Raw genomic sequence first — 21,822 nt, forward strand, 5'->3', positions numbered from 1 at the left:
GCAGGGTAGAACATTATACTAAACAGAAAACTGAGCATCAAAAGAGGTTAGGGAGGTTAAGTGGCTTGCCCTGGGTCAGACAATTAGCAAACAGTAGAGCTGGCTCTTGAATCTAGGACACTAGACTCTGTGCTTTCCTCTATTCTAACCTGCCTCTCAAGAATAATACCCAACATAGACTTTTGCTTCTGGCTAAGATAGAGTAACAGGGATTAGATTTGTCCTCCTACCTTAAACAACTAAAAATATGGACAAAATATATGAAATAATGCTTTTTAAAGGCACTGTACATAAGACAATGAAGACAGGGATCACTGAGAGACAAGAACCAAATGAAGTGATCCCTATGATTGCCCCAGTTTATTTCCTAATAAGAAAGTTTCCTAATAAGAGAGTTTCTGGGCCTCAGCACAGGGAAGGGAACTCAAGCAAGGCATGATGGTGTTCCCAAGTTGAGGAGACTGAACTGGGAGTCTAGGAAGACTATGGAAATAGAGTTCATAAGGCAGAGTACCAGAAAGAAGAAAGCTGCACAGAGAAAGAGCTTCGGAGATATGCAGAGGGTCCTCCACTATTATTTAGCTGAGTACTAATGTCTGTATGTGTGGGAAACTACCCGAGCATTAGAGGTAACAATCCCTGAAAAGCTCCCACAGGGTTGGGAATAGCTCTTTTTCCTACCAGCCAGAGCAGAAAAACTCAACACTTCTGGTACTGGGTGATCAGAAGGGTTCTGCCTTAATAGTGGAGAAAAATTAGCCCTAAACTCCTCTGGTCTTGCTGAACAAAGCTTAAGAAGCAAGACCTAAAAGGACCAAAATTTTCCCAAGTTACTTAACTGCATTTAGAACAAAACTCAAGACTATTTATAGAAATAAAAATATCTGTCACCAAATAAGGTAAACTTTAATAAAAAAATTACTTGGTATGCAAAGATGCAGGAAAATATGATGCATAATAAAGATTTTAAAAATCAGCCAATCCAAACAGACCCAGAAGTGATGCAGATAATTTAATTAGTAGATAAGGATACAAAAACAATGATGAAAATTTGATTTCACATGCTCAAGAAGCTAGAGAAAAGACTGGCCATACTAAGGAGAAACATGAAAGATATAAAAAGAGCCACAATCAAACATCTACAGGCTTAAGCTACAATGTCTAAGTTGAAAAAAACATCACCAGACAGGACTGATGGCAAATTAGATGCTGCATAAGAAAAAAATTAATGAAACTGGGGGCTCCCAGCACCTGAGCCTTCTGTCTTCCCCCACCTGAGAATTCTAATGATGACTGGGGACCAGCCTGCCTTCCCTATCTCAGCCACCACCTGAACCCTGGGGGCCTGAGAATAAGCCTGCTGGCCCAGTCCTGGTGGAGCCCCTCCAGGCCTCTCACACACCATCCAGTGGGCCACTTAGGGGCCTGGGAATTGAAGGACTGCTTAGCTCAGTCCATCACTGCTGGCACCTGACCACTTGCCCCGAGGCCTGAGGTTGGGCCCAAGCAGCCGGCACCCCCACAGTTGCCACCCACTCTCACATGCTGAAAGGCAGAGCCCCTCCCCTTCTCTACACGAAGCTGTCAGAGAGTAGGTGAGCCACAAAGCTGTCTGTACCGGGCTGAGGGAAGAGCTTCCTCCCCAAAGTCACTCCTCTCAGCTACATGGTAGCCTGGAGATAGATGGACAGTGTGTAAACTGAGTCAGGAGCCCCAGGAGAGGGTTGTGACAGAGAAACATTGTGATCCTGCCTGTCTAAGAAGTGGAGCTGATGTGGCCCCCTCATCCCCTGAAGAGACCTCGGCACATTTCTCCAAGAGTTCCCCTAGCCACTCCTGTTAGGGGTGCTGCCTGTGCTCATCATTGGGTTATTCGGGGGTGAGCTTGGTTGTCCAGCTCCACCCAGCTTTGTCCTCTATCCACTCTCCCTGGGCTGAATAGGGAACCTGGAATTTCACAGACCAGCCCATCATCTGAAAGAACAGAGAGCACCTCACAGTAAGAAAAGATCCAGCACACACTGATCTGCTTCTGCCACAGGTGGCTCTTACCTGTAGACACCACCTACTCACCAGGAGGTTGAACTGCACAGCACAATAGGACACCTGCTGACAGAAGTGCACAGGGCTAAAGAAGCAAAGCCAAAGGACCCTACCCAATATACGCTACAGTCACACCTTCGGAGTGGGGGGAAGTCCCATCCAAATGAAATTAGATTCAAAAATAAGAAGTGACAGCTTCCCCATGTGAGAAGGAACCAGTGTAAGAACTCGGGGTGTTGCAACACCCCAAAAAGATCACACTAGCTGTCTAGCAATGGATCGTAACCAAAATGAAAATTCTGAAATGACAGATAAAGAATTCAAAATATGGATTGTAAGGAAGCTCAATGAGATCCAAGAGAAAGTTGAAAACTAACACAAAGTAACCAGAAAAACAATGCAGGATATGAAAGAAGAGATGGAGATCTTAAAAAAAAAAAAACAAAAAAAAACAAAAAAAACAGAACTCATGGAAATTAAAAATTCACTGAAGGAGTTAGAAAATACAGTTGAAAGCTTTAATAACAGGCTATACCAAGCAGAAGAAAGAGTTTCAGAGCTTCAATACTGGTCTTTTGAATTGACCCTGTCAGACAAAAATAATAAAAAAGAATTTAAAACAATGAATAAAGCCTTTGAGAAATATGGGATTCTGTAAAGCAACCACACCTATGAGTAATAGGCATTCCTGAGTGAGAAGAAGAATAAAAGTAAAAACTTTGAAAAACATATTTGAGGGAATAATCCAGGAAAATTTGCCTGGTCTTGCAAGGGATGTAGACACCCAGGTACAAGAAGCTCAGAGAACACCTGGAAGATATTTTGCAAGAAGAACATCACCAGGGCATATAGGCTCAGATTATCCAAAGTGAAGGAAAAAATTCTGAAAGCAGCAAAAGAGAAGCATTTCTCTTCTCCTGTCTCACTGGATTATATGAAGATTGGGCTTTTGGATGTGTGAATTTAGTAATACTTTAAAATGTAAATGCAGGCCATTATCCTAAGTGAAATAACTCAGAAACAGAAAATCAAATACCATGTGTTCTCACTTATAAGTGGGAGCTAAACAATGGGTACACATAAAGATGGATAATAGACACTGGGGACTCCAAAAGTGAAGAGTGTGGGAGGGGGATGAGGGTTGAAAATTAACTATTGGATATAATAATCACTATTTGGGTGATGGGTATACTAGAAGCCCAAAGCTCACTATTACACAATATACTCATGTAACAAACTTGCACAGGTGCCCCCTGAATCTATAATGAAAAAAATGAATGAACTTGAAGACATAGCAATAGAAACTATCTGTAATAAAATACAGAAAGAAAAAAGACTGAAAACAAAAAAAAAGAACAGAATACCAGAGAGCTGCAAGACAACTTCAAGAGGCCTAATATATGCCTAATTGGAGCACCAAAAGACAGGGGAAGAGAACAGAAAAAAATTAAATAAGGGGAGAAAATTTTTCACATTTGATGCAAACTCACAGATCCAAAAAGTTCAATGAACCCCAAGCATGAGAAATAAGAAGAAAATTACATCAAAGCATATCATAATTGAATTACTCAAAACCAGCAATAAATATCTTAAAAGCATCCATGGACAAAAGACACATTATGTACAGAGAAACACAGATAAAGATAATATCACATTTCTTATTAGATACAATGCAAGCAAGAAAATGGTGGAACAACATCTGAGAGAGGACAAACATCTTTCAAAAAGAAAGGTGAAATACTTTTTCAAATCAATGTTGAAAGAATTCATCAGGAACAGACCTGCTCTACAAAAAATGTTAAAGGAAATTCAAACATAGGGAAAATGACACCAAGTGGAAATATGGATCTATAGAAAGGAAGGAAGAGCAGAAAAAAAATGATGATCTCCACATTTTCCAGCCCCCTTTTGTAAGGGATTTTTTTTTGTTTCTTTTAACTGCTTTCTTTTACAAAATGAGATAACAGCCACCCCATTCAGGAGATTGCTAGCACTTGGGCACTTTCAGGGGGACAGATTCAAATTTAAAGGGCAAAATTTAGTTGTTTTCATATCACTGATTGAAATCCCCTTTGTTTTGGCAGCCCTAAGAATGTTTCTAGGAGGTGGCTGTTAACAAAGAGCTGATTTTGGTGATGTTTAGATGGATGCTTCCTGAACAGTATATTGTCTTTTAAGTACACCTATGCAGGGTTTTTTGAGACCTTTATGTTCTTATTAAAATAGTCTCATGGAATGCTCTGTTATCATTGTTAAGTGCTGCCGAATTTTTGGTAGTTAGATTCTATAGCACTTACCAAATGTAATAAGAGTATTCTCCATCTACACCTCCTCCTTTCCTTCCCCATGTTACCAGCCTACTTTTTCAAACCTTTGTTACCTTTTCCCCGGCCTATTACAACAGGCTTCTAACTGACCTCCTCTCCTCTTTTTACATCTCTCCTCTAATACGGTTTTATATAGAGCTGTCAAATTAACCTTGCGGAAACAATTATCTTCCTTGTTCAAAAATTTCTTCAATTCCCTATTACCTGAGGAGTAAAGACCCAACTGTTAAGCCTTTCGGAGTGTGCTAATAACTGATATTTTGCCTCCTCCTCTCATGTCTACTTAGTAAACAAACCACTACTCACTGTTTCCTGAATGTTTGCCAAAGCTTACCATCTTTGTACTTTTGCTCATGCTGTTTTTATGCCCCATTGTCCACAAGCAAATGTTTTCCCTTTGTCAAAGACTTGGTCCAAAAGCTACCTTTCTTGATGCCCCCAGTTAGGAGTCAGAAACATTCTCGTTCTCCCTCTCCTACCTTCCTCCCTCATTTCCTCCTCCATGGCACTTATAACTTTTAATCTCTTATTAGCAGTGTGTGTATCATATCAGTGTATTGAGTAATGCCTGGCACTAAATACATTTTTCTTTAATAAATAAGTGTATGACTACATACTAACCCTGAATTCATTAAGGGGAAGAACTAGGTTTTACTCATTTTCTACTCTGCACAGCATCTAGCACAAGAGTTTACAGGAAAAAGATGTTCAATAAGTACCTGTTATACGAATGAAGATGCTGTCATCATGAAATGTCTAGCACTTAGACTCAATTCTTCCAAACCATTACTGTTAGGCAAGGAAGTAGTTCAATGTGGCAGTATTAAGAGCTGGGGCCTTTAAGAGGTGATTGGGTCATGAAGGCTTTGTCCTCATAAATGGATTAATCCATTCATGGATTAATGGATTAATGGGTTGTCATGAGAGTAGGACTAGTGGCTTTATAAGAAGAGGAAGAAAGACCTGAGCTAACTCTCTGCAGAGAGCAAGAAGGCCCTTACCAGATGTGCCCCCTGGACCTTGGACTTCCAGCCTCCGTAACCATAAAAAATAAATTCCTTTTCTTTATAAATTACCCAGTTTTGCCAGGCATGATGGCTCACACCTGTAATCCCAGCACTTTGGGAAGCCGAGGTGGTTGGATCACCTGAGGTCAGGAGTTCGAGACCAGCCTGGCCAACAAGGTGAAATCCCATCTCTACTAAGAATACAAAAATTAGCCAGGCGTGGTGGCAGGCGCCTGTAATCCCACCTACCCGGGAGGCTGAGGCAGGAGAATTGCTTGAACCCAGGAGGCGGAGGTTGTGGTGAGCCGAAATCACATCATTGCACTCCAGCCTGGGTGACAAGAGCAAGACTCCATCTTAAAAAAAAAAAAAAAATTACCCAGTTTCAGATATTCTGTTATAAGCAACAGAAAATAGACCAAGACACGCCCTAAATCTGAATTTTTACTATAAACAGGAGATTTTATGCGAAGTAGTTCTTACTATCTCCACTCCAACCACTGTACTATACAGGCCACCATCACTTCTGGGTTAGACTAATATTACAGTTGGTTAACTTAGTTCCCAGTCACCACCCCTGCTCATACCTCTCAGCCCATCTTCTGCTCAGAAGTAACATTTGTAAAATGTAAATCAGAACATGTCACTGAATTCCTTAAAATTCTCCAGTGGCTTCCAGAATAAAACTCATTGTCATAGTTGCCTATCTTTCAGATTTCATTTCCCTCCACTCCCTCTCGCATTTTCTATGCTCCAGTCATACTAACCTTCTATCCTCTGCTTGAACATACCAAGTCCATTTTCATCTCATGGACTTTGGCTTGGTGTTCCTTACTTTGGAATGCTCTTCCCCAAGATGTTCACATGGCAATCTCTCTTTACATTATTCAAGTCTCAGTTCAAATGTCAGAGAAGACTTCCTTTCCTAACAACTCTGGGTACCTTAACCTTTTTTATCTTCCTCGGAGCACTTACTACTGAAAGTAACTGATTTATTTGTTTTCATATATATTATATTTTGCCATTTCCAGAATGTAATATCCTTGATGGCAGGAAGTCTATCTGCCTCAGCCTTTGCTGTATCCCCAGCAACCTACCATTCTGCCTAGCGGTCAATAAATATTTGACAAATAACTGACTTCCATAACTATTTATGAGCATCTACTTTTGTGCCAGGTTATGTGCTAGATGCTGGGGATTCAATGTTAAATAAGACACAGTCCCTACCCTCAAGGATTTCACATTCTGGTGGGGGAGATGGATGTGGAAAGAGACAGTTCTAGCATGGTACAGTAGGTGTCATGTTGGGAGGAAGCACCGGGTGCTGTGAAAGCCCTGAGGAAGGAGTGCCTAAAGCAGTGCTGGGCAGAGTGGGGAGACAGGTCAGAGATAGCTTTCCAGAGGAGGGTGTGCTTGAGCTGGAGCTTTAGGGGGTGTGTGTGGTGGGCAAGGTGACTCTAGTCAGAGGAAAAGGCATAAAACACCATGGCACATTCTGGGAATTCGAGTTCACTTAGTGTGGTTGGGACATGGTGTGTGAGGGAAGGAAGGATTGGCAGATGACTCTAAGAGGGACAGCTCACGGTCAAGGCCTTTAGATGCCACATGTGAGGAGTCTGGATTTATCCCATAGAAAATTGGGAGCTATTGAAGAGCTTTAAAGGAAGAAGTTGAATGGGAACATTCAGTTTCCACCTCTGAAGGCAAAAGCAGGTAATACTAAGCCCAAACTTAGCTGCTATAGACACAAATAGTTCTATCTTTAATATCTGCGTTGTGCCTAGTGGGCACAATCCCCACATCTAAACACCTACCAGACAGATACAGGGCTTTGTCCACCATGTACTCCTCAGCAAAGCGAATGTGGCAGAAGTTCTTCTTGCTCTTGCGAATGGCAATGATCTCTCCACACTGCTCGAAAACTTCCACAATGATTTGCTCTGTCCCATTTTCAGGCAGACCACCGACAAATACTGTTTTGCATCCTGGTGGTCTTTCTCGGGTTGCAGGAGGTGGGAGATCTAAGTGCAAGGGCAAAAACATTTGAAATTAAAATGTTTGCTTGGGACAGACCTCTTTGAAATCTAACATTTCCCTGCTATCCCTGTCAAACTTTTGTCTAAGAGTGTCAGAAGGACGTGGCCTCCGAGGTGTTCATCTCTGCTCCATAGAAAACTGACTGAGTGAACCTGAAAATCATTTTATTCAATCGTTTGGTGACCATGATATCTGGAGCATAAAGACCCAGGCCTATTTGTCTGTCCCATCCAGAGTCCTTTAGTTTTGTTTATTACTTTTGTTGTGACAATCCAGCTATGCCAAATTTTTAGTCATTTTTATTAAGAAATTACTGGGAGAAAATCCCACTCAGTTTAAACTGTTATTTTCAAGAGTTCTCAGAACCAGGGTTCCTGAGAAAGGATTTGTTTAATTCAGATTGTAGTTACTACATTCTCTCTGTTAATGCTTTTTGAAGGAACAGATTCAGGATTAATTTGACAATGATGGGGTACCTACTTACAACAATGCCTACAGCTGTCAGAATGATTTGGTTTCACAAAATCAGTCAGAGTACAAACCATCCCTTTTATGTTGTTTTTTTCAATATCAGTGAGCCTTTCCTCAAATTCCTTACTGGAGAGGTGAGGTCCAGAGTCAGTCTTGCAGCATTTACAGGGAAATATGAAAGACAGCAGAGAAAATAAGCTCGTCTGGGAAATCATTAACTAAAGTGAGATAAATTTGGCCATAGAGAATCATTAAAAACCTACTTAATGAGATGATTCTCCCTCTGCTTCAAAAAAATATGCACTCATACATAAAGCCTGTTCTATCTGCCAGCTCCTTGTTGCTATTTATATGTATCAAAGCATTTTCCAAGCAAACTCCTACAGTTTGCAGCCCAACAAAATAAAGCATGATGGTCATGGGTTTTCTAGTGTTGGTTTTGTATCTGCAAGGATTTATTTTGTGTAATCCATTCTTTTCCATTCAGCTCTTAACAACAATTCTCCTAGCTCAAGATTTGGAGAGCTCAACAACCAGTGATTATAGCTCACATGTAAAAATAAATGAGTCTTGTTCATAGATTAGGCCAAGGCCCCTAACCTGACTCTTATCCAAGTTGGCAAGCAGTTGATTTGGGAGCTTCCTTAGGTATCAGGATCTCTAGCTTCCTCACTTTGCTACTACTCTCTGTCTTGTTGGTGTGGCTAAGAATAATCAGTTACTCATAATACTCTCTTTCCCTGTATTTGGTCAAAAAAAGGGGTAAAGGGATTCAGGTAACTTACAAACTTTCTGTTAATTTTTACAAGTCTGTAATTTCAAGACCTCACTATACTGGTTTTTTGTTCCATATGAAAGGATTAGAGGGAAAGGGAAAATAACCTAATGAGCAGGAATCTGAAATGTGCTAGTCACAGGCACTGAAGAGGTTGTAGTTTGGGCCAAAATAGAGAAGATGAGGTCTAGAATTGTTTGAGACTTATGCTTTTGAGTTTTTAAGAACTGGAAGGGACTCTAGCTATCACACTTCCAGTGATTCTTAACTCTGGTGGCACATTCGAATCAATTTGGAAGTTAAACAAATAATGCCTGGGCCCCACCCCAGTGGGTCTGATTTAATTAGTCTGGGGTGCAGCCTGTGCATTCGTTTTTTGTTGTTGTTGCTTTTTAAGCTTCTCAGGCAGTTGTAATGTGTAGTTAAGGTTGAAAACTATTGACTTAGTCTAAATCTCTGATATTACAGAGGAAAAAGCTGAGTGAGGTTAAATGTCTCATTCCAGGTCACCACATTAGACAGAAGGAACATGAACTTAGAGCAGGTAAACCTAAATGTAAATCTTAACTTCATAACTGACTGTATGACCTTGGGAAAATTATATAACCCCTGAAAACCTCTTCCTTCATCTTTAAAACAGGGATGCTGTTCCCACCTTATAAGGGTTATTGTAGGATAACTGATAATATACTGTCTATATTGCATGTGGCTTAATGCCTAGCACTTGGCAGGTTCCCAATAAATAGCAGTCATTGTAGCGTTATTATTATTTACTATTATAGAACCCAGGTTTCTTAATTCCCAATGTGGGACTTTCTAAAGTCCTACCAGAAGTCTGGAGTAGAGTGGTAGCTAAGACCTGAACTTCTAAACTTCCAGATACTTGCGTCACCCAGATCTTTAGACAAGGCTGGGTTTGAGAAGGAACCACTCATATGGATAGAGAAATCTACAGCTATGAAGACACATACGGCTTTGACCATGGAACACATCCCCCCCACCGACTATATAAGGTAAAGAATTTTCAAGAGTATCCACATAGTTAGAGCCATGTTTTAAAATTAGAGACTTTAGAATACAATCCTGTTTCAGAATCAAAATGGCTTCCTAAGTTTACTATTTAGGAGAATTAGGTAGCAAAGAATCCTTTTGTGAAGCTAATAATCACTTTTATACCATTTGAGTTTCCTTTAGTCTACTTTTAGGTCCACTGAGAGACTCTAAAAAGCATGTGGTTACTGTGGCAGTTACATGTAACACTGAAAAGGCAAAGGCTCCGTCCCCTGGCTACATTTGTGGGATTTAACAATTCTTTGGGAGGCTGAGGTGGGCGGATCACGAGGTCAGGAGATCTAGACCATCTTGGCTAACACGGTGAAACCCTGTCTCTACTAAAAATACAAAAAATTAGCTGGGCATGGTGGCACGCACCTGTAATCCCAGCTAATCAGGAGGCCAAGGCAGAAGAATGGCCTGACCCTGGGAGGCAGAGCTTGAAGTGAGCTGAGATCTTGCTACTGCACTCCAGCCTGGGTGACAGAGCAAGACTCCGTCTCAAAAAAAAAAAAAAAAAAAAAAAAAAAAAAAAAAAAAAAAATTCTGTGATGAAGTAATCACCCTATTTAGGTGCTGTGATTCTTCTGCAGTGACTGTCTTCTAAGTAAAAGGGCATAAAAGCCACTAACAGTAATGTCAAGAATGCTGAGGATTTATTTATTTTCCTTGGGTAAATGTAGAAAGCCTCTTTAATAGCATTTGCTGAGATTTAGGGGTATGCCACCAAGCAGGGCAATGGGCTATACTATCTTCCTTAATGGATAGTACCCATTCCTTAATTAACAACTCAAAGCACTTTGTCGTCTGGGCCTGATTTTCTAATCCCACTGAAATACAGTGATCAGGGCACAGCAATGATAACCCATAGGAGAGCAAATTCAAAACCCACCTATTAATCAGGTAATGTGCTAAGCTCTATAGCACCCCAATCACCATTCATGATGGAGACAAAGAAAAGTTCCATGTATAAAGATTCAAGATAACTGGGAATAAAAAGAACTCTAATCTCTGGTAATAGAAAAGGAGGAGCTTTTAGCAATTCTAATTATACCCAAGCATCTACTCTGGGGAGCTATGTTGGGGCAATCTGAGTCATTGCTGATCTTTGAGAATTGAGGCAGGAAGCAGTATAGAGAACCGATAAGCCACTTGAATCTTGCTTTTCAAAGGAGCATCACAGATCACTCAGCTGGTTTGCCAGGATTTATATACTGCAAAGTCTTTAAGTCAATTTTATTAGACAGCTCAAGATTGAAGGTCCCCTGGACAATCAGCAGGGGTTAAATGTATCTTAATGTAATCCCAATTGATTGGAAAAATTAGAAGGCTGGGGAATTTTAATTAATGCTCAATTTACTCACTTTCTCTAACTCTCTTTATAGCATTCAGCCCTGAGAGTCTTCCCATTTTGATACGGTAAAATGAAAACATTGCTCTTGCTCTTTTTCTGGCTCCTGGGTATTTTCCCATGTTCCTGGACACGGATAGCAGATGATATTCTATTACTTATTCCCTGTTCACTGTTATTTCCCAGTAGACTCAAACTGTAACCTCTCCATAGAAGGTCTAATCGCTGAAGTGAAAAATCTTGGCAAAATCAAATTTTCTGGAGAGAATGGTATTACCCTTTTTTTCACCACTAAGAACTGCTAATTGGGAATTCAGTAAATCTCTGATAGACACTCTATGAAAAAAAAAAAGTGTGTTCCAGGGCACTTTTTTTTTCTTGTTATATCTCAATTTCCTGGAAATCAGAGGATGTTGCTTCTGCAACAATGGGGTACTCACTCACCATTTATCTTTAGGAGACTGGTACTTGGTCTGCTCCAGTCTAGTTTGATCCATTGACTTTTTAGACCAGGTCTGATTTTGCCTAGTCTACAACAGATAAGTTAAAATCCTTATCAGAGATCTTATGGTTATTTAGTGGTGGAGAGCTGGGATATGAAACCAGGCTGGCCTGTGTCACTTCTGAGCTTGAAAACTTACACATTACGCTATAGTGCCTGCTCCAGAGAAGGTACAAAGCTCTACATGCTACCTGCCAACCAGCCCTTGCTTTTCCTAATGCATTTTAAAGGACTTTTGCCTATGTAAATAATTATTGTGGTAGCTACATTTTTAATGTAGAGAATCATAACTTTAGAGCTGGATGAAGCATTAGAGGTATCTAGGCTAATCTAACCCAATATTTTTGCTTTACAGACAAGGAGGTTGAGACCAAGGAGGTTATATGACTATCTCCAGATCCCACAGCTAGTTAGTGACAGACCTGGGAACAGAACACAGTGCTCTTGATTTATAAACTGGTAGTCTGTCCTCTATACTATAATATCATTTTTTGTACATTTGATGTAGACACACCCAGAAAAGTCTAGTAGGCAGTTGGCTATATGTATCTGAAGCTCAGAAGAGATACAGACTAAAAATATAGATTTGGAAGTCATTAGCATGTAGTAGTAATTACCTCATACTCTCTTGCTTTGCTTTCTAGACCTCTGACCCCTCCTTCTGTCATCATCCATCCAACCCTCCCTCCCTCCATCATTCAACAAATATTTATTGAACACCTACTATATGTAAGACACTTTTCTAAGTGCTGGTGATACATCAGGAGACAAAAAAGACAAAAATTCTGCCTTTGTGGGGTTTATATTCTACAAATTATATAGTTGGTTAAAAGGTAATAAGCCTAGTATGGGCAACATGGCAAAATCCTGTCTTTTAAAAAAAATACAAAAATTAGTTGGGCATGATGGGGCACGCCTGCAGTCCCAGCTACTCGAGGGGCTGAGGCAGGAGGATCACTTGAGCCCAGGAGGTGGAGGCTGCAGTGAGCCAAGATCACACCACTGCACTCTGGCCTGGGCAACAGAGCGAGACCCTGTCTCAAAAAAAAGATACATGTTATATAAAAAATAGAGAAGGTAAATAGGATTGGGACTGTGGCAGAGAGATAACTTTTAAATAGGTTATCAGGGTCACTGAGAAAGTGACATTTGAGCAAAGACTTGAAAGAAGTGAGAGAGTTAGCCATGCAGATATTTAGAGGGAAAGCATTCTAGGTAGGTGGAAGAGCTAGCGCAAAGGCCCTATGATGGGAGAGTGGCTGGTGTGTTCATGGAACAGCATGAAGGTCAGTGTGACCGGAACAGAGAAAGAGATGGGGAGGAGAGTAGGAGATGAAGTCAAAGAGACAATGGAGGGGAGGAACAGATCATATCTGACCTTCTAGGCAATTAAAAGGACTTTGGTCTCTATTGTGAGTGAAATGGGGAGCCATTCAAGGGTTCTGAGTAGAGGAATTACATGATCAGACTTAGGTTTTAAAAGGATCACTCTGTCTGTTCTGTTCAGAATAGACTGTAGGGGGCAAGGGTGAAGAAGGAAGACTAATTAGAAGGCTATTACAATAATTTAGAAAATGAATCATGGCAGATACAAACTAAATCATAGCAGTGGTTATTGTGAATATGGAAGGATTACAGACATATATTGTTAGGTAGACCGACATAATCTTCTCACAGATTAAATGCACTGTGTGAGGGAAAGAAATCCATTAGATTTGGCATTCACTATTTAAGTGAAAATGCCTTAGAGTGATTCACTACAGTTTTACTTCCAATACCTTCCATGTGGAAGTGCACCAGAAAGGGGTATGCTTGAAGTTGGGCTGGAGGAGAGTGTGAGGAGTATGAGGTCAGGAAGTAGTTGAACCTGACTAAAGGGCAGGTATGTGGCAAGTAGAAGTGATAGATTGAAGACAGTCATATGAAGCAGACAAGTAAAAGGTTTTTGAGGTCAGGAGTTGGACTATGAATCTGTGGGCAATGGGAGCCACAGGAGAATTTTATAGTTCTATATATGTGACAAGCACTTGGATGAAATGTCAGGTGGGACACAGGGGAGGGAATGGATGGCAAAGATACTTTCTAATTAAGCAACAAGAATTAGAAGCAGACTGTATGAGTCCCTGAATCACAGGACCTTATTGCTGAGAGGAATTTCAGAGGCCATTGAGTGTAAGAGAATATACCAGAGACAGGCAGGAGTAAGGAGTGGGGTTTATAATTGATATGGTTTGGCCCTGTGTTCCTGCCCAATTCTCATGTAAAATTGTAATACCCCATGTTAGAGGTGGGGCCTGGTGGGAGGTGATTGGTTCAGGGGGTGGATTTCTCATGAATGGTTTAGCACCATCCTTTTGGTGCTGCTCTTGTGATAGTGAGTGAGTTCCCATGAGATATGGTTGTTTAAAAGTCAGTAGCACCTCATCCCCATTCTCTTGTTCCTGCTCCTGCCACATGAGACGCCTCGCTCCATCTTTGCCTTCTGCCATGATTGGAAGCTTCCTGAGGCCTCCCCAGAAGCAGAAGCCACTATGCTTCCTGTACAGCCTGCAGAACCATAAGCCAATTCAACCTCTTTTCTTTAAAAATGACCCAGTCTCAGGTGTTTCTTTATAGCAATGTGAGAACGGACTAATACAATAATCAAGGCCTGATCAGGCAGGGTTGGTGGGCTGAGATGATAAAGGGTTCAGTCACACCAAATCCCTGTTCTTCCTTTCCTACCCTGCTCTTCCCATCTCACCTTCACAAAGCAATGTCTTGGGGCCACCAACAACAATGTCACTTTTGCCATGCTTTCAGCAGAGAACTAAGAGAAGCACTTCTATTAGTGTTTTCTCCACCCAAGTAATCCAAGCCCCCTTTGAACAAAACTCAAGTTCTAAAAAGCAAACAGAACACCAGTTTACTTTAAGCTGTGTCAAGAGTTTCATGTTTGAATTCAATTCCAAGGCCAGGTTCCTTCCCAGAAGCCACCAATTTACTGGTGCTAGTTGCCCTGTAAGCATTCTCAATACAAGGATGAAGAACTAAAAGATGGAGCCATGGGGGAGATATGTTGCCCTCTCACTCTGTGGCCCTTCCAACTCAGAACTGTAGAGGCATGGCTGCAGGTGGGGAAATATAAAAATGTATTTGAGAGATGTCAGTCCATTTCTTTTACTGGAGGCTATCAAAAGTTAGAGCCTTCTTAATCTATATATTTCTAGATGCATTTGAAGACTGCTCAACAATATGGTCTATGTGTCATAAACAAGGCATCTGTGCCTTAGAAATTTAGAAACTGAACATCCTGTAAAGTAAACTACTGTACCCAACCTGGACATTACAGGTTGTGAGCCATCCTGTTAGCTTAGATGTATTTGAGACAATGAAAGCCTGCTGCAGGCTGATTATGTGATGAATGATTAAATCAGCAGGATTCTACCCTTTCATAAGCAGAGGTTTTAACACTGGCAGTGCCTAAGTTCATGGCTTTTTATGTAGAAAAGGTACTATCAGGAATGCACAACTTTCTCTAATCCGAAAGCAACATGCTGAAAGGTAAAAAAGGCCATTGCCCACTTGTAGGGACAGTGGAACTAAGAGTAAGAGCAGATAAAATGGTGCTGCTCATTCACTTAGGCACTAAACACAAATCCAGGAATGGCCATTTGAGCTGGTAAGTAAGGCCTGCAAGGGCCATCTTATTCTCCATTCCCTAATTCTCCTTGTGACATACTAGCTCTCCTCTCAATACAGTCCTCTGAGATGCTGGTCTCCTAGATTTCTTATTGGTCTGGAAGGATGTCTCCTGTTGACAACCACGTTCAAAAACCAGAAGAAAGCATAAAGATCTGTTTTTTTTTTTTTCTAGCAAAAGAGGCCAAGATGATCTATCCAAGCAACGCTGATTGATTATAAAATCCTCTCAGTTATGAGCAGACCATACTAAGTAAAATCTGGGTCCCTGCCAGGGCTTGGGCCATGATTAACTAATTCCTATCTAAGGTAGGAGATGAAATATTTGTCTGAAGTCACATGTCAAAGATTCATATTTATCCTGATAAGGCAAGGTCATTTGATCTATGCCCTAAACCACTGAATGTATCCCTTAGCAAACAGCTCTAATCTTTGTACTGTAGTGGTGGTTTCCTTGGTATGCCACCCAATATGACTAGAACTATGGAAAAATCATTAATGAGGCTTGGGGCACATGCAGAATCACCTTCTAATCACTGAATGTATATAAAACCCCAAATGCATCTAGAAAAAAAGTTTTAGTCAATTATTATTAGTGAGACATTTTAAGTAAAATATGGCCACCCTATCTTTACACGTTTTAAAGTGAATCTAAGGAGAAGCCTGTTCATTACCGACAAAATGGATCTCTAGATTACTTCCACATGAACTGCATTGACTGGTGGCTACAAGTAGTGTGACTTAGTCTCAATATTCCTCTTTGCCCTTGCAATATGTTGAACCATGCCTCACTGTATATTACAACCCATCGGTTGAATAGCAGTGGTTCGAGTGATGTATGAATAGCTGCTAGCAGTGGAAGATTCTTAGCACCAAATGTATATTCTCATGTGCCTCAGACCACACTCTGTCTCTGCCACCATCAGCACATGGGGCAGTTATGAAAAGAAAAGACTGCAAATGATGGTGTTGAGCAATCTGTATGCTTCCTTCTTTACTAACACACTTGAATTCCTTACCAGACGGCATTAGAAACATGTATCATTTGTACTGCAACCTGCACACAGAAGTCTACTGTTGTGTGCATAAAATTCAACCCTGCCTAGCAAAAGAAAATTTTCCTGTCTTCTGTTCTCTAGGTGAAGCTTTCGTACAAACATCTATGAAGCCCTTGGGTATTCTTTTGAAAAAGAAGAAAGCTTTCTTGTACACTAAAACATTGTGTCTTGTGTGGAGAAAAAAGCAGAATATTACTTGGATTTGGAGGGAAGAGCGTGCAGCTTTTACAGTGTATGATCTCTTTTACTACTGGCATATCTGGAGGAATTGGTGGAGGTACTATTCCCAAACCAGGCATCATTGGAGTTATTGGTGGAATTCCAGTCATCATTCCAAGAGCAGGATCAAAGTCTAAAAAAGGAGAAGAGAGAACAATAAATGACACCAGGCAAGGTTAAGTGGAGATAGAATGTTACTCTGTAAGCTTCAAATCAAAGGCCTTTCTAAGACAGAGGCAAAATATTTAACAAGCATGGTACTTAGTATTCCCAGGTCTTAAATATTATCTTATAGTTGTGCATTTTCCTTTTGGGATGGGGCTGTTTTGTTTGACCAGGGCTTATTTAAGTCTCTGCATCTCATTGTGGCATCCAAGGTCTTTCATAGCATGGCCATGCCTTGTCTACTGATCTTGCCTCTACTAGTTTCCAACACACACTCTCTGCTCCATTCCGAGAAGGCTTTTTACTGTCCCTTGTATATGTTTTCTTTGTACAGTGCAGCATGATATTAAGGGCACAGAGTTTTGGGGATCAAGCAGATCTGGGTTTTAGGTCTACCATTTGCTTAGCAGGATGAACTTCCATTTCCTCATCTGCAAAATAGGGTTAATATCACCTACGTTACAGGAAGCTGTGAGGAGTAAACAAAATGATGAATCTAATATGCTGAGCATAGGTTTGATAAATAACTATTCTCTGTGGCTTTATTCATGTTTTTCTTTCTGCCTGGAATTATTTGAGCCTCCGCAAATTCTCCCCATGCTTCAAGGTCTGGCTTAAGTGTCACCTTCCTTGAGGAGGCTTTTCCAGATAATTCTGGTTCACTCTTGACTTTGCCTCTAAAAGCTATTGGTTCTATACCTGTTACCACTGATTTTTTTTTTTATTTTGCATAATTCTTTGTTTAATTCAGGGATGCCTCTAGCATGTGTGGGGGCACCCAAACAAGTATTTTTTGTGGGGCCTATCTACGTACACGGTTTGTTTCACTGCTAATCAGTACTGGCAGCATTTTTGTGGCACAATCTCACACGATACCATGAAAGAAATACCACACCAGCCAGCTGGAGTGGTTTCCTTGCCAGGCCACTCTCCTGGAACCAAGACTCTGGGGAGGATTCCATGAGTCCTGAAGCTTCTTGGGGCATCTAGTTCACTGCACATAGAGGTTAGAGGATTGGATAGTATCCCAAAGGGGAGAAATGGGGACTCAGGTACACATGTGTCCAGTTTAAGATTGGGGCTTCTCAGATGATAATGCCAGTCACAGTCAGTCCCAGACACTGGAGGGGAACTTGGAAAACTTCCAGAAAGGTACTTCTTACAACCAGAGTACAAGGAAGAGCTGCTCTGGACCCAGGACAGCTGCCCTGATGATACTGCCTGCCTGGCCAGTGCTTGGCTCTGGAAGGAGACTTAGAAATTATCCAGGTAGGCATTCCAAAGCACAGGGGCCCCTGAGGAGGAGCCCCACTTGCCTGGGTCTAAGGCCAGTATTGATTTCATTGTTTAAATCTTGTCTCTAGGTCAAAATGGAATTTCTTTGAGAGAAGGGAGTGCACTCTACTTCTTTGTTTCTCTGCCTCCCACTTCTGCCTTCGCTATAGAACCACACACAGTGGACTGCAAAGAAAGAAAGTACTGCAGCCTGAGGGGTTCTGGTAATGCAGAGACAGTTGCAGCAGCAGTAGCAAGCCTTACTCCCAAAGACTTCACCATGTTCACCACACAGGCCAAAAGGGCAATGCCTGTACACATGTCCTTAAATTGGCCCTGAAGTCCCCTGGGTGGCTCTTTGTCTCTAAGATGCTGGACGAGGTCAACCTAAACAGCAGGAAGAACCCAGGATTCCCACAGAAGCAGAACCTCAGGTCTGACAGGCACAATAAGAGGGAGATCTGGAGCTGAGCAGGCAGATGGCACGTGGACATCCCCTGTTACAAAGGCAGCCCAAGCAAGCTAGGGCATTACCCAGCCTCTCACATGCCTTTTTATCCTGTGATGTCAAGACTCTGAAAATGTTTGAGAAGAAAAATTTCTCCCAAGAGGAAGTTTTATTTTTATGAAAATATTTACTTTTAGCCCTCAAATGTCATCTCACTCAACTTGCGTGTACACACACACACACACACACACGTATTCTCCCCTTCCCTCCCTCCCACCCATGGCTCTCATATCCATACTCTACTCTCCTCCATATAGTAGTTATGTGACGTTGAATAAAGTTTATTAATATCTGTGTGCCTCCATTTCCTTTTTGGTAAAAGTGGGGGGTTAATATCTGTGTGCCTCTATTTCCTTTTTGGTAAAAGTGGGGGTAAATAATGGCATTTAGCTCAAAGGACGAAAGCACAGAACAGATATGAAGACCTCTGGCATGAGAGATAGTCCTGATAGGTAAGTTTCCTTCCTTCCATTTAAAATGTGAAAACTCCAACAAGCAAGCATGCAGCTTACTGCTTGAAAGGGTCTTGCCTCACTCAAGCTGGAGTGCCGTGGCCTTTGAAGCTTACTACAGCCTCAAACTTCTGGGCCCAAGTGATCCTCAGCCTCCCAATGGTCTTTGTAGACCGCCTGATGGAGTCTCATGGCACAAGAAGATTAAAACAATGTCTCCAATTTTAATAAATTTTTGCAATCCAAAAAAAAAAATAAAATAAAATGTGAAAACTCACACTGATAAATTCACTGATTCAGGCATTCATTCACACATTCACAAACATCTGTGATAGGTTTCCTATATGTCAGGCTCTATGCAAGTGTTGAGGGTGGTGTCTAGGTTTCCTGTTCGATCTTAGAGAACTTAAGGCTTCTGATACCCTGTCTTCCTATGCTGTAAAATAAGAGCACTATGGTTAAGAATGCCATTTATGTCTTTGGAAAATTTGATTCCTCACGCAGAAGATTTTGGAGAAACTGTTAACATTATCTTACCCATTTACAAACTGTTATTTTTCGTTAGGAAAAGATCAGATTAGCTTGTGTGCCAACAAAACAATCCCATCTATTTTTCCTCTTCTACTGAAATGTTTGTCTTCCTTTTATTGTTCTGCCTGCCTCCTTGTTATTCATATAGCTCTGTCACTCACAACTCTACCTCACCACAGATTACAGAAACATCAGCTCATTAAACAAGTTCTGCCACTTCGGCTGAGAAGGAAATGTCTGTCTCCATGTACTGTCTACTAATAAATGGAGACAAACAAAAAACAAATATACAGGATAAATATAACTCCTGACTGATGTACTTACCACTCTGCTGTTTCATATAATTACATTAATATTTTATAAATTCATTTAAAAGCAAACATATTCATTGCATATGGCTAAAGCCAGAGTAGATAAACTCCCCCTCTTCCTTTTGTTCAATATGCCAGGAGTTCCATAGGCTACACTGCCCATAAGGGCTTGCTAGAGGGCAGGTTGTACATGACATTTCAAAGGCTTCTATCACGTTGATTATTTCTTTTGTTTATCTTTAACCATTAAGCACCAAAGTGAATGTGGATTTCCAATGTCAACCAAGAAAACCATTTGAAATCATGGGCTTTATACATACATTGCAGAACCTGAAAAATCAAAAGAATTTCAGCAATTTAAAACACACTAGGAATAGAACACCAGAGAAATTCTCTCCGTTTTCCAGGCCCCTGGCCTGGCTTGTGGAGTACTACCAAGTATGTACCATTGCCACTTATATTAGGAATTCAAACTTTCAAAGATTTGAAATCATATAAAAGAGTAATGGAAAAGGCCAAGATACTCCTCCGAAGTCCTTTTCACAATAAATATCCTGTTCTATTTTGCGTTTACCGTCTCTTCTAACACAATTTCCCCACTGCCTTCTTGACTCTTGGCATGGCCATTGCTGAAAGAGCCATGACATGTTGATTTGTATTCTCTCTCTCTCTTTTTTTTTTTTTTTTTGAGACAGAGTCCCGCTCTGTTGCCCAGGCTGGAGTGCAGTGGTGCGATCTCAGCTCATTGCAACCTCTGCCTCCCGGGTTCAAGCAATTCTCCTGCCTCAGCCTCCCCAGTAGCTGGGATTACAGACATGTGCTACCATGCCTGGCTAATTTTTTTTTTTTTTTTGTATTTTTACTAGAGAAGGGGTTTCACCATGTTGGTCAGGCTGGTCTCAAACTTCTGACCTCAATTGATCCACCTGCCTTGGCCTCCCAAAGTGTGGGGATTACAGCATGAGCCACCAGGCCCAGCCCGTATTCCCTCTTCTGATTCATGTACTTCCCAAAGTCCCAGCCCACTGGAAATTCTGCAAATGCTGTCTGTTAGCTGGGGCCAGCTTGCTCTTCAGACTTGCAACTCTACCATGTGATTTCAAGTAATGTTTCCATGTAGCTTTGAGCCTTCCTGCTACCTAGCAACTTGCACTCACTTACTCAACCTTGGCAGAGTGATTATTGTCCATTCTCTGTACACATCTGAGCCAAGGAATTACAATGGAGGCAAATGTCATTTCTGTGCAGCTACCCAGTTATCCCTATATCTATTCATTTAATATTTTGATGACAGGTCCTATGTCAGGTGTTGGGGTTGCAGAAATGAATAAGACAAAAATCCTTGGCCTTATACTCTAGTTTGGAAACAACCACGCAAACAGTTACAATGCTGTACCATCAGTGAATCACCATAACTGTTTATTAAGTGCTTAAAATGTTTTAGGTTCAGTGCTAAGCATGTTATATAATCACATTCTAAAAGACCTGTGAGCTTAGATATTGTTATCCTTCATTTTATGGATAAAGAAATTGAGGTTCAAGGGGGGTTTAGTTACGTGCTCAAGTTTATACAGCCAGTAAGAGGCAGACCTAGAATTCAAATCCAACTTGGTCTAATTCTAATGCCCTTAACCACTACACTGCCTCTCAATGTAGTATGACAATGGTTTCAATGAATTAATACGATTGCAGATATAAAGTGAAGCAAATATGTTCAAAAAATAAGGCATATGAGCAACAAAATGTTTACATACAATTCTTTTTCCCCCAGTATGGTGGATTAAAGTTGTATATAAATTCTTTGATTCTCCTTCCATCAAGGTAAGGGTCTATGCCCCTATCCCTTTGAATCTGGATGGGCTCTAGAACTGCTTTAACCAGCAGAATATGGCAGAAGGGATATTGTGTCCTTTTTCAGGCCCAGGCATTAAGAGAGATGCAATTTCTACCTTTTGTCTCTAGAAATGTGTGATACAGGAGCTTTTCATCCTCATGGAAGGCTGACTACCCTGCTAGAGAGACCATGTGGAGAGGGACTTAGAGCAAATGGCAGAAG

The 21,822-nt window shown here is 41.0% G+C and overlaps 1 protein-coding gene across 6 annotated transcripts in view; it reads right to left on the bottom strand.

Moving 5' to 3' along the window:
- Positions 1-21,822, bottom strand: part of ENOX2 (ecto-NOX disulfide-thiol exchanger 2) — a 285,625-nt gene that overhangs the window by 47,189 nt on the left and 216,614 nt on the right. For all 6 annotated transcript variants that reach the window (XM_055268213.2, XM_063634727.1, XM_063634730.1 and 3 more), the window contains 2 exons: positions 16,502-16,657; positions 7,192-7,398 (listed from right to left, as the gene is read on the bottom strand). In XM_055268213.2, coding sequence (XP_055124188.1) covers positions 7,192-7,398; positions 16,502-16,657 — 363 coding nt within the window. The remainder of the gene's footprint in view (positions 1-7,191; positions 7,399-16,501; positions 16,658-21,822) is intronic.

Source organism: Symphalangus syndactylus, chromosome X (assembly GCF_028878055.3).
Source record: "Symphalangus syndactylus isolate Jambi chromosome X, NHGRI_mSymSyn1-v2.1_pri, whole genome shotgun sequence".
Lineage (NCBI taxonomy): Eukaryota > Metazoa > Chordata > Mammalia > Primates > Hylobatidae > Symphalangus > Symphalangus syndactylus.